This window comes from Lycium barbarum, chromosome 5 (genome assembly GCF_019175385.1).
Source record: "Lycium barbarum isolate Lr01 chromosome 5, ASM1917538v2, whole genome shotgun sequence".
Lineage (NCBI taxonomy): Eukaryota > Viridiplantae > Streptophyta > Magnoliopsida > Solanales > Solanaceae > Lycium > Lycium barbarum.
The window spans coordinates 8,780,848-8,800,933 of record NC_083341.1 but is presented as its reverse complement, the minus strand read 5'-3'; the positions used below and the strand labels follow the sequence as shown (position 1 = coordinate 8,800,933).

General features: G+C 35.7%; 2 protein-coding genes across 2 annotated transcripts; one reads left to right on the top strand and one right to left on the bottom strand.

Moving 5' to 3' along the window:
* Nucleotides 1–5,058: 5,058 nt before the first annotated feature.
* LOC132642263 (uncharacterized) lies at nt 5,059–7,803 on the bottom strand. Its single transcript, XM_060359516.1, has 5 exons — nt 7,545–7,803; nt 6,125–6,289; nt 5,518–5,578; nt 5,373–5,436; nt 5,059–5,238 (listed from the first exon to the last, which is right to left on the bottom strand). Exons 1-4 carry the CDS (start codon nt 7,668–7,670, stop codon nt 5,420–5,422), a joined length of 369 nt encoding a protein of 122 aa, XP_060215499.1. The 5' UTR covers nt 7,671–7,803; the 3' UTR covers nt 5,059–5,238; nt 5,373–5,419.
* Nucleotides 7,804–17,249: 9,446 nt separating this feature from the next.
* Nucleotides 17,250–18,101, top strand: LOC132642262 (uncharacterized). Its single transcript, XM_060359515.1, has 2 exons — nt 17,250–17,463; nt 17,563–18,101. The coding sequence occupies exons 1-2, from the start codon at nt 17,290–17,292 to the stop codon at nt 17,704–17,706; spliced, it is 318 nt and encodes a 105-aa protein (XP_060215498.1). The 5' UTR covers nt 17,250–17,289; the 3' UTR covers nt 17,707–18,101.
* Nucleotides 18,102–20,086: the final 1,985 nt, after the last annotated feature.

Here is a 20,086-nt window from a genome sequence, read left to right as displayed (position 1 = left end):
CTAGTAATTGGAGATGCTTTGTACTGGTGGGTGGGTGTGGGTGAGTAGTTTCGGGTGGGGTGGAGCGGGGAGTGGGTGTGGGTGTGGGGCTGGTAGGGAGTGGGTAGTGGGGAGTGGGGGTGGGGTGTAGGTGGAGTTGAAGGTGGATGGTGGGGTTGAGGTGGAGGGGTGAGGGTGCAGCTGGTGGTAAAAAATATCAATATAAAAATACCTCTTAATGATATTAAGACTTGGTTCAAGATCTTAATGATTAAAACCTATTCAGACCTAATAAGTGCTTAGATCTTAATGTGAACAAATGCACTTAATGGTCTAAGGTTTGAACCATTCAGATTCAGACCTCCGTTAAGTGCAAACAAATGAGGCATAAGTTGATATCAAAGAATAAATAAGGGTAACTTAGTCGAATTATCGGGTAACTTAGTCGAATTATCTTTTAGTTAACGTTTCTCAAGGGATTGTGCGAAAAAAAATATGATAAATAAAATGGGTGTAAGTAGTACTATGAGTTACTATAAATATGAATTTCGTAAAAAGTATTATTTTCATAGAAAAAAGAAAGAAGAAGAAGAATTCGACCAAAAATATTATTTTTATGCAAATTCTAACTTCTGTCTAAACCCGTCAACCGGTTCAAACTGGACCGGACCGGTAACCGGTTACGGAACCGGCCGGTTTCCGGTTAAAAAATCGGAACCGGCCACCGGTTCCGGTTTACCGGTTACAAATCCGAAACCGGAACCGGTCCGGTTCAAACAGTCCAAAACCCCCTTTTTTTTGTATTATATATATATATATATATATTATAGTATTTATTAGTATATTGTAGGTATATTTACATATGTTATATAAGTTTATAAGTAAAGTTTAAATATTTACTGACTAACAGGCTAACAGCAAGTCAGCAATACAGCATATACGTGTATATATATATATATTAAGTTATATGCTTAAGTTATAGTGTTATACTACATATACCTAAAATATAGTAAGAATATACTTATATATATCAATATATTTAGGTTATATAACTTATATATATATACAGATATATGTTTAAGTTATATATATATATATATATATATATATATATATATATATATATGTTTAAGTATACTATATATACTTATAACTTAAGTTATTTATAGCTTAATTTTTTTCTAAGTTTATAAATTCGTATATACGTGTGTATATATATATATATATATATATATATATATATATGCTTAAGTTATATGTATACTATATATTCTTAGTATATTTTAGTTATTTTTCAAGTATATAACTTTCTAGTTTTTAATTTAAGTAGATGTATATCATAAGTATATTCTTAGTATATTTTAGGTATATTCCTAACTTAATATAAGTAAAAATATGAACACAAGTAAATAGAAGAAAGCTCAATGAACCATATATTTTATTCATTCTTGGATAACATTTATTTGCAAGTTATAGTTTTTTTTTTTAACTTGCAAATAATACATAAGTTGTAAAGAAATAGTAGATTAATAAAATCACCAATTCTCAATCATTTCGTTAATTTCCCCCATATCATATTCGGCCACGGAGATATCTTCAAAGTATTCCATTTGGTCCGGTCCACTTGCTATGAAATCTTTAATTTCTTCTTCTTCGTCTTCTTCCGCTTCTAAGTTTTGGTTGCGTCGCTCCGATCTAATCCAATCGCGAATGCACACTAGTACTTGCAAGCTAAAGCCGGATAATGAATGTTTATGGTCTCCAATTTGCTGTCTTCCTTGGCTAAATACGCTCTCCGAAGCCACGGTTGATACTTGAACCGTAAGGATATCTCGAGCCATTCTTGAGAGTATCGGATGACTTACCATGTACTTCTTCCACCATGCTAAGACGTCCAATTCATCCAGTTCCTTGATATCCACATTTGGCTGCATCAAATAAAAGTTATATTCATCAAAGTTTGCACTACAAGAAGAAGTTGGCTGTGAATGTAAACCTTTTAAATGCGATAAACCCGACAAGCCCTTTTTGCTACTTTGAGAAGTAGTAGGGCGTGGAGCAACGGGTGTAGCACTTTCCATCGTGACGACCTTTTCCTTCATCATATAAAAAAGCTATAATTCTTTTTTGCATAACCCAATTGTCATCAACCCAATGACATGTAATAGCAAAAAAATCTAACTTGTTAAGACTAAGACCCAAATCAGCGGTAAGAGAAACATTACAATTTAAAGAATTAAATACATGGCGCAAATAAAATTTATATTTTTTATACAAATCTATAACATCCGCTCTACAAGTACTTCTAGGAATACCCTCAAATAACGGATTATAACAACGTTGAATGTAAGTAACGAACCCCAAACCCGAAGGAAAGGAAAATAGTAAACAATCATAAGCTACCATTTTAGCTATTTCTACACGCTCTTTTTTGTTGTCATACTTAAAATTTCTACCGGTTCGTAGGTCTATCGTCATTTGAATACCCCTCACATTTGAACCCGTTTGCTCTCTCCAAACATCCATATGTTTCTTTCTCATATGACCATTTAGTGTACCCGTTCCACCATCCTTACTAGTTCCTTGCCTAAAAGCAAATACTTGTCCACATAAGGTACATTTAACTGTTTGACTTTCCCTATCTTTAGTCATAAATTTCCAAATTTTAGCGGTTGGCTTACGAGTTCTAGGCGGTCTGTCTTGGGTATGTGATTGTGCAGGACATGTATATCCTATGGAATTTTCGGGGGCTTGTGTTTCATCATCATCATCATCATCAATTTCATTAAAAGTGTCGGTAAAATGTTGTTGCATTGCCTCATGACCTAAAAGTGGATTATTTCCACCAACATCAATACCTAAATTAGGTGTTTCTTCCACAAATGTTTCCTCATTAAGCCCACCCTTAACAATACCACTACTACTACCGGCACCACGTCTAAATCTCTTTGCCATTATTAAATAGAATTAATTTAAATCACACTCAAATAAATCACACTCAAATAAATTGCAACAAATTAAATTGCTAGAATTAAATTGCGAAAAATAAAGATAGAGTTGGAACGAAGTTACCAAATTGCCGGATTAATTACCAACAAGTTGAAGGCGGCTAGAATTGCAAATCCACCAAAGCTACTTCGGATTGTTGCAAAATCACTAACTCCACCAACAATATTATAATTGCAAAATTAATAATTGAAACTATAATAAGACTTTATAATATTTATTTGAGAGAAATTTAAAGTGGCTAATTGTTGCAAAATAACTATAATTGAGAGATTGAGATTTGAGAGAAAGAGAAGAGTGAATTAGTGTGGATTAAAATGAAAATGAAGAAGGGTTTATATAGGGGTGGGGGATGGGTTAAAGTGTTTAAAAAAAATTTTTGGGGGGGGGGGGGGGGGGGGGGCAAAAAAAGTGTTTATTGCCGTTTGGCAACGACCATTTTTGCAAATGGACCGTTGCCAACGGTCCACTAACGGACAGCCCAACGGCTATATTAATTTTTTTTTTTAATTTCACCGGTTCCGGTTTTACCGGTTCGGTTACCGGTTGGAACCGGTTAAACCGAACCGGTTGATGGGTTTACTACTGTCACACCAAACACATGTACAACTTTAACGTGAGATTCAATTTTCCGGTTGGAATATTGATGGAACAAGATATTATTTCATTAATAGTGGCGATGGAGTCTCTCAATATTCCCTTAGAATCATCGGAAAAGGACCAAAATTATCCCTGAACTTTGGGAAATAGATCATTCATATCCTTTGTTATACTACGGGGCCAATTATACCCTTATCGTTATACTATAGGGCCAATTATATCCTTATATTAAACGGTCTGCCACGTGGCATCATCCTAGACGCTCAGCTCATTTTCCCCCCCAAATATTTTTTTATCCACTAACTTAACCCAACTCGACCCGGATATAATTTTTTCACCCAACCCTTTTTCTTTTCTCTTTCTTACTCTCTTCTTCTTTCTCATGCCCAACTCCACCATGTCCACCATCTCCGATCCCTCACCCCCAGCTCCTCCATGTCATTCTTTTTTTATTTTTTTGTTTCTTTGAAACGGAAGAATGTGATTTGCAGTCCTCGTCATCAACGGCAATCCCATGAGGAACGACCAATTTTGCAGAGCTAGAAGAATATTAGCCTTAATTGCTAATTTACTTAATGGTTGCAAAAGTTCAAGCTAATATATTCATATCTTCCACTTGGGTTTGATTTATTTCCGTAAGGTTTTTCAATTCAGAAAATGGAATTGAAAAATTGTACGAGTAGCTCTTCGATTGAGATTTAATTATGGACCACTATTGATATAAATCACATTAATCTGCAATTTTTGAGCAACTAGCTATGATACCTTTTTCTGTGTATGGTGAAAAGGAGAGAAGCAATATTATCTTTTGATTTCAATAGAGAAGCAAATCTGTGTTAACAACATCACCATGTGAAGTTCCAAAACATAATTATTTGGGAAAAGAAGTAGTGCCAAACTTTTCTTTTTCTCTTCTTTGCTTCACACAGTTCACTGTCCAATTTAACTTAAAGAAAAACACCCTTCAAACAATTTATTCACCTTCATTTACAAAAAAAAAAAAAAGAAAAAAAAAGGAGAATGACATGGAGGAGCTGGGGGTGAGGGATCGGAGATAGTGGACATGGAGGAGTTGGGCATGGAGAAAGAAGAAGAGAGTAAGAAAGAGAAAAGAAAAGGGTTGGGTGACAAAATTATATCCGTGTCAGGTTGGGTTAAGTTGGTGAGTACAAAATGGGCTGAGCATCTAGGATGATGCCACTTGGCAGGTCGTTTAACATAAGGGTATAATTGACCCTATAGTATAACAGAAAGGGTATGATTCACCCTATAGTATAACGAAGGACATGAATGATCTATTTTCCAAAGTCCAAGGGTAATTTTGGCACTTTTCCGTAGAATTATTAGTTATAGATTGGCCACACTATATATGTTGATCGAAGCCCATCTCAGAAGTTTGACCCAGACCCAAGTTAATGAAGTTCAGATATAATATTCCAAAGAGAATTAGAGGTTGCAACAATCTGATAAGTGTTAGAATAATTAGTTGGATTTGGATTAGATAAATACATTACACAAGAGAAGTTCAGCAACTATACAAAGAGGAACTCATATACTGATGTACAAGCTGAAAAAAGAAAAAAGAAAAAAAAAAAGGGACTGAAATGTAACATCTTCCACTCCTTGCTGGTCAAGAATGCTTTTTCTTAACTCCTGATTTCGAACAATAAATAAATAAAAAAAATGAAATCAATTACGATTAAAAGAGAAGAAATAAAAACAGAAAAATACAAAAATAAAAATAAATATAAAACAAAAACAAACTCAGAAAATCATATGTCCGTTACCTAAATATTATAGAGAAGAAATTTATATAGGCAAAGGCAAGGCCTTATTAGTAGTAAAGTGATCCTGCAGAAACAAAGAGATAGCACCTTTAAATCAAAGCAATATACTTTATTATAAAAAATAATATATTACCATCATACGTACCCTCCCACCAATTTCCTCTTGAAGCAGAGTTTGAACCATCGTCTCTCCCATCTTTCTTGACCTGATCAAGTAACCAAAAATATACTAAATTTATAAAATGGAAAAAAGAAAACAATTATTATCTACTCAAAAAACATTAATTAATTGTATTCAGGATTTTAAATTTATAAAGACTTGACCATACTTTGTTTTGCTTACTGTGTTCCAAATTGATTATTTATGCATATAAGTGATTTTTTTAGCAGGAATATTGAACTAAAACTATCAGATCTGCTGAACCCGTAACTTAAGTGTAGATCCGCCCTTCTATTATCTATTTTGATTTTTAAGATACTACACTTTATTTATTTGAGTGTATTATTACACGCCTCCCAATAGTGTGGACCTCTTATTCTTTTATGGATAAAACACGTGAATATTCATTGATTTTTTTTGTGGAGGTGAGATGTGAACCCAAACTTTCTAGTGTATTCTGATTATAACCGTATTCAATGGGGGATCATCTCATTTAAAAGTTTAAAATATTAAAGCAAACACACGTTTAATTACTTAATTATATTATATATCAATACGAGATGCTAGAGAAAAAAAAAGTGCCTATACTTACAATATTATTCAGGGAGCCAGTGGTCTGGGTAGTTGGAGGATAAACATCTTGGCCACCATAGTAGATGGATGAGCTTAAATTACATGGAGCTTCTACTTTTTCATTTTGATACATTAAAGTCTTGTCCTTAGTATTTGTCTCCCCTGCTTCTGTTAGATCCATTATCTGTAAATTGGTCAAACAAATTAATTTGAATTCAGCATAAGAACATGAAATAAAAGAACAACTCTGAGGAAGAATATTTACAAATTTAATAAGCAACATATTGTTGTTAATTTAATAAGTGGTAAAATATAAATGCATTTTCAAAAGCCTGAAGTTCCATATTTTGTATTGCCATAATGGTTCCCTTGATCTTGGATTCTTGATGAACCTCTATCCCCTGAGTGCATGGGATCCCTTCTAAGTCCCTAAAGTCATGAGTGAAAAGGAATATCTAGCACTCAATTAGATCTTGTCCGGTGCTTAAAAATATTGAATTTAATTTTTATGTATTGATAGTATAAATGACATTTATTAAGTAGTCACAGCTAAATAACTTAATAAACATTAATTGGTACCTAATCGGGTAACAATAGTAATATACCTAGCATGCATGCTATCATAGATTGTTATTAGATGCTAACAAATTAAACAGAAAAAACAAGTTAAGGAAAAATGTCCAAATGGGGATATATGCATGTGAAAATGGGACCTAGAAGCAAAGTTTGCACTATTAATTGTTCTTTCTAAATCACCTTTCCCCAGGATTTTAGTTATTCTAATGGATAAACTTGAGCTTTTGCTGATGAATCTCTTTACGTGCTTTCTGAATAAGCTAAGAATTTAAAGTGCGTTAATTGGACAATAATATATAATTAATCTTAAGATAATTTTCCTTCTCCAAAAGCAAAGTTTGTAATCAATCAAGATGTTTTACAACATGGAAGAAAAGATTATTATTCTTGATCTTAAAACGGTGAGAAAACTGAAAAAACATCAAGAGATTATGAAAAAAGAAGAGGAGAAAATAAAAAGGAGACAAAACGGTCAAATTTGTCCTTGTACTATTTGAACTTGAACAATCTTTCTCTATGTGAAACTTTTTACATTTTAAAGTCTCATTTTTCCCTTAAACCTTTAACAAAGCTCAGGATGATTGAAATTATAGTCAAAAGATGATGGATAAATTCTTATACGCAGTTAAAAGCTGATGGACAAATTCAAACTTATTTTTCTGAAGAATTTGGACATGTAGAATCCGCTCATTTTATGTTAAAACTCCGTTAATGATAAGAGCATAAAAGAAAACGTACGGTTTGCTAACAATAACGATATGGATTCAAAAGGTTAATTTGATCATTTTCCCTAAAAGGAACTACAAAATTAAAGTAGAAGAGATGCATGCAAGGAAAAATAAAGAGGCAATATTAGTACGTACCGTGGAATTTGGACCAAAAACAGAACCAAAGAGGGACGAGTTTGAGGGCTTTTTTGGACCAAAGAGTTCATTGGTGAACGATGAAGAAGAAGAAGAGGAACCAACAACTTGCTTTGCCTTTTCCATATAGTTCAATATTTTTGATAAACAAGAAATGGATAAAGTCCTTTGAATAGAGAAAAATACACAATTTGTTTTGGTTAGGAATGTAGGAGGAGGAGAAGCCGAGTATATATTATAGACTGAGAGTTTTGTGAGAAGAAACAAAGATTGTCACTACTATTTATAGTGGCAAAACAAAAAAGATACACTGAATATATACAAATAATATTCCGATTATGAATTTGACCAAATCTAATAGTTTTGATTTAAATTATGTAGTTTTCTTAAATATTCAGTGACTATATACTATTAATTTAAAATTAATACCTTAAAAGAATTAGAATCTAAAATCTATAAGCTTCAAATTTAAGCCCCGCCTCTATTATCGTTATCAGTAAAGGTCAACGATCAAGATTGTTTATGCAAATTGGGGCCACAATCTCTGCATAAAAAAGAAATATCATTACAATATGTAAAGTAAAATAAATAAAGGAAAAAATGTGAAAGCATAAAAATCATACGTGTTGCTTTATTTTGGCAGATTATCAACCAATATCACATCTAATGGATCGCTTAACTAATGACCCCGGCGAAGACCATTTTCAAGTGCAATATCAGTTCTGACCGTATAAAAGTCGATTGTATGCAAGAAAAGGGGCAACAACACACGATATGGCTCTATAGCCTTCTGAGTAGCTGCAGCATATTGAGGACTGCGCATTGAATCATATAGATAAAAACACCTATCATGTATTGACAGACATCCCAAAACCCAATGCCACTTTGTTCCCAGGTGCATAGGAAACAACACATAGTCAACCTCAGCCCATGGAGTGTCGAAAAACACACGGAAACCATACATATACTCCATAATGTCGGTCTACTTATCTATCAAATGATCCACTCCCCCACTAGACACAAACTTTGCAAACAAATTTCTCAACGTGTTATTGAAGTACATATTCGTTGTTGTCACCCTAATCGGCATTGAACTATATTTTGCCTTCTTCCTCAAATAATAGAATATAACATCCAAATGCTGCAAAAAAAAAAATGACACCAAAAATGCATAAGTAACCACTTATTCAAAGTGATAGAGTCAAAAAGAAAGTACACATTCAATACACATACATCACATGATATTGGACTGCCAGGATAGTTTAACGTGTGGAACCACCTCTTACTACGAATTGTTGAAACTTCAAAATTGAACCCCAGCTCCAGATAGTCATCATCGACAGTATAAACATCAACACTACCCTTATAACAACATACAAAACTACCAATTTCAAAACAACACAACCTATGAAAAAACAAACAACCATAACAGAAATAAGAACTGAATACATACGGGCGTGTGATTATATCTTTATCAACGAACTCTAAGAACTTCTGTATAAAGCTGCATTCAACAGGAGTTGTTATACTCGGAATCAACGGAGACCTACCTTTCACAAGCTTCGACGGTGTTTCACCCACAACGCTAAGGCCAGAACCAGCCACAAATGGTGACTGTTTTGCCATAGCTGGCCGTCTTGGCCTACTCCTCCGAGATACTAAAGGTGTTGTCTCCCCATCACCTATCTCCACTATGGAGGTGCCTGGAAGAATTATAAACGCAGGGGCTTCTTCTTCAGAATCACTAACGCCACCTTGTACCCTAGACGGACCAAGTTTAGAATCTTTAACATCCTCCGTTAACTTGGCAGGAACCTCCATTGCCACATGATAAACATGAGGCTGCGCAACATTATCTCCCATCGCTGCGGAAACAACAGATTCATTAGCAGCATCTACGCCCTTATCAACAACACCTTCTCCATGAGGTAGCACAATATCTCTAGCTTGATCATCTACAACTGCGTCAGTGGTAACGGTCTCTGGACACGCATCTTTGGTACATCGGTCATCTTCTGTCACTTTACTTGCTGAGGCAGCACCAACTTTAGCACCTTGTATGATCGCTGCTATCCCAGACTCACTCAAATGCGAAAAATAATCATCATCCAACAAATTTGCAGGATCTAATTTCAGCTCAGTTGTCTGCTCATTTCCACTTTTTTTATTCCTGTCGTAATTCTGTGTGATGGGAGCACTAGCCGACTCCCTCATAGAGACAAAAACAAACCCACTCTGAGAATCGATTTCTTCACCAACTATCTTCTTGCCAACACCCGCAGTGTCAACACCATCCTTCACAGTGTTATCACCCCCTTCTCCTCCTCCCCCCCTCACCCAGAACATCACCCACATTTTGGTTGAAATCTATATATATATATATCCAAATTAGCAAAATTTGTATGTGCCCCACCAGAATAAGCACATTCATCCTTCGTCTTCTCCTGTATGTAAGCACATTCATCCTTCTTCTTCTCCTGTATACAAAATGGAAAAATATAAAAAAAAATTCGAAATAAACTAAGAAACACACAAACACTTCTAAGAAAAATCCTATATGATACTAATATGGTATATAAGTATAGTGGGGCATCATTGAGGATCAACAATTCATTACTTCAATAAATCAACTGCTAACTCCTCTATGATAGCCACATAGTATATAAAAATATATTAACAAGGTTAATTCTAAAAGTATATCATATATACCAAGTGAAGTATCACAGATGAACCTTTTATCCTCTATGATGCCCTGTCAGTATAGTTATATACCATGGGGGCATCATAGAGGATGAAAAAGGCTCAATACTCTATATAACATAATCAAATCATCTATGATGCCCTGTCAGTATATTTATACACCATGGGGGCATCATAGAGGATTGATATGGGGCATCATAAATGATGAAGGGTCAATCCTCTATGAAGCTCTATCAGTATATTTAGATACCATAGGGGTATTTTATGGGATGAAGGTTCAATCCTCTATCATGTCTGTCAGTATAGTTATATACCATTGGGGCATCATAGAGGATAAGAGATTCAATCCTCTATATATTGCCAAAGTATCATAAAGGACAAAAAAATAGTACATAACACACGCTAGCTAAAAACTAAAAAAAGAAAAATGAACAATACCAGTAAATTAGGGTTTGCATCTACTTTCTTGTTCAGATCCCAATAGCTTCAAGGATATCTCCAAACTTTGAATCAACATGAAGACGAAACGCCTCTAACTCCTTCTTCAACTAAGAATTGCTAGATTTACTTTCACCAAGACTACTTTGACCCATATCTCCTGTTGGCGCTTGTGTGAAAAAGAATCCTTCGCTGAAACGTTGACTTTGAGAAGGCTCAGGGGAAATTTCAAATGGTAATCCTTCTAAGTCTAATACCAACCTCTCATCCTCCATTGGAAAGACATTCCTCAACTGCAATTAAAGTTAACAAAAAAATTAAAAATCTTACACAAAATTATAACATCAAAACTAACAAATATCTAACATGTACAGAAGTAGAATACCTGATCAGGTTGTAACACTACTAAAAAACTGCTAAAAATCAACGGATAAAAAACCGACACACTGCGTCGTTTCACAAAACCGACGGAAAACCGACTCACTGCGTCGGTTTTTTGTATTTCTAATTTTTAAAATTATTTTAATCAAAAAATCGACGGACGACGTCGGTTTTTTTTGCAGAATTTTGAAAATATAATTCCGCCAAAATAAACCGACATCCCACGTCGGTTTTATTAAAAAAAAAATTAATATAAAACCGACGTCGTTCGTCGGTTTTATTTTAAAAATATTATAAATAATATACAATTCATTTTGTTTTTTTAAAAAATAATAAACAATTTTCTTTAAAGAAACCGACGGATAGGGTCGGTTTATTTTTTATTTATTTTTTAATTTTTGGGGTCAAAATCCGGTCAAACTTGCGGGAAAAACCAACGGGCAGAGTCGGTTTTGTCCGTCGGTTTTTCTTTAAATTCATAGCAGACGGGTTTCATACCCATTTCTGCTCCCTCTTCCAAATTAAAACCCCATTCCCCCAAACCCTACCCGCCGACCCCCTCCCCTCCGCCCAGCGCCGCCGCACATTTTTCCGCCGCCTAGCGCCTCTGCCTGCGCAGCCCCTTCCCACCTACCCCAAATCCATTTTGAAGTTAATAAATTGAGGTTAGTTTCTCTTAAATTAGGGCATTTAAAATTCTTTTAATTTTAGTTTTATTTGTAAATTTTAGGCCTAATGCTAGTCTATTTAGCTTTGTTAAACATCATTTGCAATGTTATTAATGTTGAATTTGTGAAAAAAAAAATGCAAACTTTATTTGACTAGTTTACTTGTCATTTTTTTTTTTGGCTTGAGATTGTGCTATATTTCATGTTCTTTGTCAATGTATTTGTGTTAGCTTAGTTATCATTCTTTGTAATATTATTGATGTTGAATATGTGCAAAAATATATACTTTAATTATTTGACTAGTTTTTTTTTCATTGTTGGATTGTGCTTTTTGTTAGAATTCCATAAGTTATTAGAATTGTTATTGATCATTCCAAATTAGAATTGATTGAGATTGTTCTTTTCAAAGTTAGAATTGTTAAGTTATAGTATTTCTATAACCTCAATACTAAAATGTAGATTTTATTTCTTTAGATTTACTTTTCAATTTTTAGAATTGGTTGGAATTGTGCTTTCAAATTAAGTTAGAATTATTAAGTTATGTTAGAATTATTAAGTTATAATATTTCTATAATCTCAAAACTAAAATGTAGACTTTATTTGACTAGATTTACTTTTCAATTTTTAGAATTAAAGTTAGAATCCATAAGTTATTAAAGTTAGAATTGTTATTGAAAATTCAAAGTTAGAATTAGTTGGGGTTGTGCTTTTCAAAATTATATTAAAGTTAGAATTTATAAATTATTAAAGTTAGAATTGTTATTGAGAATCCAAAGTTAGAAATGGTTGGGATTGTGTTTTCTTAAGTTATATTTTAAGTTAGAATTCTTAAGTTATAATATATTTCTATAACCTCAATAATTTGTGGGTATATTTTTGTAGATGGATCGTATGTGTATGTATAATATGAATAATAGTAATCGTGTGGGTGTACATGATGAATTTGTTGAAGGTGTTGATGGGTTTATCACACATGCAATGACACTTTACCCTTTTCAAAATGAAGGGGTAATTAGGTGTCCTTGTTCTCATTGCCGGTGTATGAAGTATTTGAAACCGGAAGCGGTTAGGGTTCATTTATATAGTCGTGGGTTTAAGCAGAAATATTATGTTTGGACTGATCATGGAGAGACTGATGGGGTCAATGGTATATTTTACAATATGGTTGTCGGTGAAACCGTGAAAGTAGTGTGTCGCAGGAATATAGTCACGTCCAATATGATAGAGTTAATGATATGGTTAATGATGCTTTTGGCGTACAGTCTGGGTTTGAACCTGAGCAAAATTTTGAGGAACCTCCTAATGAAGAAGCAATGCGCTTCTATCAAGAATTAGAAGAGGCTAGTCATCCACTTTGGGTAGGGAGTCAGCATTCTAAGTTGTCTGTTGCAGTTAGAATGATTAACATCAAATCAGATTGGACTGTTGCTGAAGCTGCTATGGACTCAATGATTAAGCCTGTAGGGGAACTAGTTAGTCCAGAATTCGACATACCTAAGAGTTACTATGAAGCAAAGAGATTGGTTTCCAAATTAGGATTGTCGTATGATAGAATTCATTGTTGTCCAAACGGTTGTATGTTGTTCTATAAGCAAGATGTTTATTTAAATGAATGTAAAATATGTGGACATGAGCGTTATAAACGGACACCGAGTGGGAAGACGGTTCCAATTAAGGCGATGCATTATTTACCTATTATACCTAGGTTAAAGAGGTTGTTTGCATCGCCGAGTTCTGCTCCTCACATGAGATGGCACAACGAAAATAGAAGGCCACCTGGTGTTATGTGTCATCCATCGGATGGAGAAGCGTGGAAACATTTTGATAGAACTTATCCTGATTTTGCTAGTGAACCAAGAAACATTCGATTGGGTTTGTGTGCGGATGGTTTCACACCATACTCTGTTTCGGCTGCACCCTATTCTTGTTGGCCTGTATTTCTTACTTCATATAATCTACCGCCTGAGATGTGTATGACAAGTCCCTATATATTCCTAAATTGTGTTATCCCTGGTCCTCGTAATCCAAAAGTTTTGATTGATGTCTATCTACAGCCTTTGATTGATGATTTAAAACAATTGTGGTGTGAAGGTGTAGTGACATATGATATATCAACTAAGAGCAATTTCAATATGCGTGCTTCTTTGATGTGGACTGTTAACGATTTTCCTACGTATGGGATGTTGTCTGGTTGGATGACTGCTGGAAAGCTTGCTTGTCCTCATTGCATGGAAACTAGTAAAGCTTTCACTTTAAAACATGGCCACAAAAATTCATGGTTTGATTGTCATCGTCAATTCTTGCGTATGGATCACCAATTCAGGAAAATGAAACAAGCATTTAGAAAGAATAAAATTGAAAATGATCCCCCACCTCGAACATTGTCAGGAGAAGAAATTTGGGGGAGGGTTTGTCACTTGCCTAAGGTCACAGAAGTTGCCCCTTATAGACTACCTGATTATGGTGTTGAACATAATTGGACTAAACAGAGCATATTCTGGGAGTTACCGTATTGGAAGGATAATCTTCTACGGCATAATCTTGATGTGATGCATATTGAAAAAAATTACTTTGATAATTTGTTCAACACTGTTATGGATGTTAAAGGCAAGACAAAAGATAACCTAAAAGCTAGATTGGACCTAAAGGAATATTGTAGGCGCCCTGAATTGAACTTGCAAGAGTTAGCGAATAATAAAGTGTTCAAACCCAAGGCTAGTTTTTCATTCACTTTGGAGGAGAAACGACAGATTTGTCAATGGGTTAAGAATTTGCAGATACCAGAGGGGTATGCGTCTAATTTTGACAAGCGTGCTGATATGAATGAAGGAAAATTAATTGGTATGAAAAGTCATGATTTCCATGTTTTCATGGAAACTTTGATTCCTATTACATTTAGCCGCCTACCGGAAAGAATATGGAAACCAATCACAGAGATAAGTTTGTTCTTCAAGGATTTATGTTCTAACACTTTGACGGTAGAAAACCTTCAAAGAATGGAACAGAATATACCAGTCATTATAACTAAGCTCGAGAATATCTTTCCATGTGGATTTTTTGATGTGATGGAACATCTTCCCATTCATCTTGTACAAGAGGCGCGCCTTGGAGGCCTGGTTCAAACTAGGTGGATGTATCCTTTCGAGAGGTAAGTAACCAAACTTACTAACTCTTTCTTTAACAATATTTTGTTAACTAATTACTGTTCCTATTGATATTAAACATGTGTGCAGGACCATTGGAAAATGCAAAAAATTGGCTAAGCAGAGATCTAAGATTGAAGGATCTATTTGTGAAGCGTATCTTGCAAAGGAAACAGCGCATTTCTGTTCATATTATTTAGGATAGCAAGTGTCGTGTATGAGAAATAGGCCCAACCGTAATGATGAGGGTGGGGTTGAACATAACTACCCACCAATGTCCATCTTTAATCAATCAGGACGAGGTTCTAAAAAAGCCTCCAAAATGAACCCTGAGTAGTATGGAGAGGCAATCAGCTGTGACACATGTTTTGCTCAATTGCCCTGAAATTCAAGTATATATTCGGTGAGTGTCGAATTATGTTACTGAATTAAATGGGTAACTGATAAGGGTGAAACTAATGAAATCTTGCATATGTCGAGCAGTTACTTCGTAGAACTTGAGGGCGATGAAGCCATATATTCTAAGTTTTCCCATTGGCTGTACGATTTTGTAAGTGTGGAAATTCATTGCATAATTTCAATTAAATGTAGGCTACATAGGAGTTATTGAATTTTAATTTTCCTCCTTATTATATAGGTTTATCATACAGGAGAACATTCCCAATTTGTGAAAGATATAGCTCTTGGACCAGGCAATGAAGTTAGGACAATGAAAAAGTACATTGTTAATGGCTACAAGTTTCAAACCGAAGAAGTTTCTCAATATAAGAAGACGAATAATAGTGGAGTGTGCATTAAAGGCGATGCTGATGGTAGCGGTGTAACTGTTGATTATTACGGTGTGCTGCAGGAGATCATACAACTTAAGTATCTAGGTTACCCTAAGAAGAAGATAACATTATTTCGGTGCAAGTGGTTTGATCCGAGTCAAAGAGGTACAAGGGTGAATCGTCAACATAACGTAATTGAAGTCAAACACACAAGACAATACAATCGCTATGATCCCTTTATAATTGCACAGAATGCTAAGCAAGTCTATTATGCTCCATATCCTTTGCGTAGGGATAAGACTGATTGGTGGGTGGTTATAAAGACTAAGACTGTGGGGAGGATTGAGGTCGATAATGCATTAGATGTGGCGTATCAAAATGATGTACCAGTTGTTCATCAAACGGTTGACACAGTGTTAGAAAATAGTTTGGAAAATCCTCAACACATATTGGAAGAAGTTGATGAAGATGATGTAACTATCATAGAAAATGTTGAGGAAGAATCGATCGATGGACCTGAAACAAGCGATGAGGAAGAATCATCTGATGAAAATGAAACAAGCGAGGATGAGTGGGAGGATAACTAGTTGCATGTTAGTTTATTCTATACTTGATAATAACACAATTCTATACTTGTTAAATTTTTACCTACGATCAATATATCATTATTGAGTTATTAATTTTATGTATGCAGATGTCATCAGGTGGTAATGATCAAGGTAGAGGTAGAGGTAGAGGTAGAGGTAGAGCTGGAGGTACTAGTAAGAGAAAAGATAAAAGACCTATAGATTCTACAGCTACTAGTAGTCAGTCCATTCCGTCTGCTCCATATATGCAGTCTACTCCGCCTTCTTTTTTTATGTCTGGCTCTTCTATGCAGGGCCAGTCTGGTCAGTGGGTCTTTCAGCCGGCACCACCTCAGCCAGCATCGTTTACCTATCCTACTTCTATACCTATACCTATGTATTACCCACCACGTGGCAGATCTCCTAGCACATCGGCCACTTTGTCTTCTTCTCCTTCTCCAAATGGTACACCTCCAAGTGTATCTAATTTGCGCCTTAGAGATAGTAGCTCTAAGCCTGAGTCACTGCCATCCAACCAGTCTCAGACTTATCGTCGTCCTCCTGCACCTGCTCCTGCTCCTGCACCTGCACCTGCACCGGCTCCTATACAGGAGCCGATACATCATGGTTTACAGTCGGGAGATAGAGATGCGATGGGTCGGATTTTCATCGTGCTTGAGGGAGTTGGGTAAGATTGTCTTTTATTAAGTTTTCCTAATGTTTTTTTTCATCTTAATCTAATATGCATTAAAAATTTTAACTGCAGGTTCTATCCAGATCACGACACTACAAAAGTCGTGCTGGATGTTGTTCGGAGGCTTTATGGCAATCATTTTTATACTTCATGGGGTGAAATCCCATATGATACTCGACAGGCTATGTTTAGAGAGTTTAACGTATGCATCTTATTATACATTTCATAACTTGAATTTACTTTTATATAAATCATCTAACATTAGCTATTTGATTTGCAGATGTATTGTACATGGGATCCAATGGACAATGATAGGGTTACTGCAAACTTTGAGAAGAAGGGGAGTGCAAGGTTGTCTGATTGGTTTTCGAGGGCTAGAAGGTATATGACGATGCCCCAATGGCTAAATGCTGAACAGTGGGAGAAACTTAAGGCATATTGGCAAACTCCTGAGTTTATCGCCAAGTCTGAGCAGGCAAAGGCTGCCCGTGCATCCCAGAAAGGTGGCTCTTTGCACACTGCGGGTGCAAGAAGTCAGGGGCACGTGGCTAGGACAATGGTAAGTAATTTTATACTTTTAAAGTTACCTACGATCAATATATCATTATTGAGCTATTAATTTTATGTTTAACTTTTTTTTTTTTTTTTTTTTTTGCAGAAAAAAGCTACGGGACAGATGCCAACTCAGGATCAGCTATTCCTAAAGACCCACACAAAAAAGAAGAAGCAGGAGTCGGATCCGACCTTATGGGTTGAGGACAAGGCTCGTAATTCCTATGTAAGTGATAATTTTATTATTTAAGTAATTATATATAAGTTTAATTATGATATATTCGTTATATACTAAGTTTCATTTTTTAATATACAGACGCAATATATGGATCATGTGGACCAGTACAGCCAAACTCAACTTGAGCATCCGAGCCGTCCTCCACCGGAATTAGAGATAGATTTTTGGTGTAGAGTAGTTGGGGGAGTACAAAAGGGTAGAGCGTACGGTCTAGGCCCAAGAAACAACTTAAGTCGCCTTCGGTCAGGATTGCGAGGTGAAGGGTCTTCTCGACAAGCCGAGGGAGTTGATGGTGTTCAGGTCGCAGCTATGGCGCAGCAAATTGCTGAACTTAATAGGAAATTAGCTGAGACTGAGGCAAAAAGAGTTGAGGAATGTAACACCATGAAAGCGAACATTGAATTGCTAATGGCACAAGTTAAAAGCCACATCGCATGTGGACAATTTGGTGTGCCCCCTTCTCTCCCTCCCCCTCCCCCTCCGACCCAGAAGATGATGATGATGGTGATTACGTAGCCCGGACACCGGATGACCAGTTGTAGTAGTTTGGATTTAATAATGGACTTATGTTAAAACTAGTTAATGGTACTTTTGGTTGGACATTTAAATATTTCTGAACTTTGAAGGTCTATTTAGATTGTATTTGATGTGTTTAGATAGTGTTTGATGTGTTTTATTATTACTTAGGGTGATTTTATGTGTTGTAGCTCTTTTAGAATTGATTTGGAGCATTTTAATGCTAGTTTTGAGCAGCTTTTATTACTGGTTTCTGAGCAGCTTTTGGTACTAGTTTCTGTGCAGGTGTGGTTGCAGAAAATGCATGATTTGCATGCTGGAAATTTTCTAGAAAACTGACGGAAAACCGACTCAGTCTGTCGGTTTTCTGGAAATTAATTTTGCAGATTTTCTAGAAAATCGACGGAAAACCGACTCTGTCCGTCGCTTTTCTAGAAATTAATTCTTAAATTTTATAAAAAAAACCGACGCACATGTGTCGGTTTTTTAATTAAAATAAAAAAATTTATATGAAAAACCAACGCAGTGCGTCGTTTTTTTCATAAAATATATATTATTTATATATAAGATAAAAAATCATAAATTAATAAAACCTGACTCTGTCCGTCGGTTTTTTATTTTTTAATTTTTAAATTTTTTGAATAAAACCCGACGGACTACGTAACCGACGCAGTCCGTCGAAAACAACCGACGTGGTCCGTCGGTTTTCCAAAAGCGAGGCTATGAAAACCGACGGACCTTTAAAAGGTTGGTTTCCCGTTGGTTAAATTTAAAAAACCGACGCTGGACGTCGGTTTTTGTCAACGATTTTTTCCGTTTTTTTAGTAGTGTAAGCCAAATATCCGCAAACACACATAATCGTGGCTTAAACTCTTATCTATCTTCCAGTTTAGATTACGAGGGGTCCGGCCAAAGGCATGATCGGCAAAACGACTTCCCAAAGTTAGGCAGCACTCGTACAGCCAGATCTGTAATGAGAGAGGAAACCCACCATGTCGATAAAACGAAGGCTTTGTGCTGAAGTTGTTCGAGCACGATTTAATAGTCGCCTTAAACACGTCTATCCCCAATGGATAGTTATTGAACTCACCACTCTCGACCAAATCAAAGTACGCCATATCAACAAGTTTAGTCTTCAACGTAGCAAACAAGAACGTGTTTACGAAAGTACAAAAGTGCAATCTTCACCACGTCAGCATCAGAGCTCCAACTTGTTTTATTAAAACATTGCTCAGGCTGACCCCATGTCACATTAGCTGAACTCTTAAAGTACTTTTTCACTAACCGATTGAGAACTGATTTGACCGTGATAGATGTACCACTTTTACATTTTAACCCCGTAACAAGACCAAACTCACCCAACCCAAAACGTAGCCTGGCACCACTACCATAAAGTGCAATGCATCATCTTCCAAGAAATGCACCTCCCTCATTAACAGATTGTGCAACACTCGCCCTTGCACCATAATTGGAAGCATGTCCAAGAAATACCCAAAACAAGTATCTGTAAACAGCACAAGCTGCTTAGCCGACAACTTGTCATGCAAATCACCAACATATTGGAGTTTGTGCTCCACTCAATCTTTGGTTAAGGTCAATATCCATCTTTATACAAAAATCCCTAACCTACAAACACAATTGATGATTATAAGGAAAACAAAAACTACATCAAAACAACAAACCTCATTACTCTATCATACACATATACCAAGTATCATAGAATCATGCCTCCCCTCCCCCCCCCCCCCCCCCCAACCCCCAGTACTTTGTGATGCCTAAATAGTATATAAATATACTAACAGGGTCTCATAGAGGGGCAACAAAGATAGCTTAAACTGCAAAATCCTCTATGATACTCACTTACTATCATATACTA

What these genes read in the sequence shown, in the direction of transcription:
- LOC132642263 (XM_060359516.1), bottom strand. Translation starts at nt 7,670, where the DNA reads ATGGAAAAGGCAAAGCAAGTTGTTGGTTCCTCTTCTTCTTCTTCATCG. An exon ending in TTTTTGGTCCAAATTCCACG is followed by an intron (nt 6,290 to 7,544) that starts GTACGTACTAAT and finishes ACCAATTTACAG; the next exon opens with ATAATGGATCTAACAGAAGC. An exon ending in CTGGCTCCCTGAATAATATT is followed by an intron (nt 5,579 to 6,124) that starts GTAAGTATAGGC and finishes TTACTTGATCAG; the next exon opens with GTCAAGAAAGATGGGAGAGA.
- LOC132642262 (XM_060359515.1), top strand. Translation starts at nt 17,290, where the DNA reads ATGACGATGCCCCAATGGCTAAATGCTGAACAGTGGGAGAAACTTAAG. An exon ending in GGCACGTGGCTAGGACAATG is followed by an intron (nt 17,464 to 17,562) that starts GTAAGTAATTTT and finishes TTTTTTTTGCAG; the next exon opens with AAAAAAGCTACGGGACAGAT.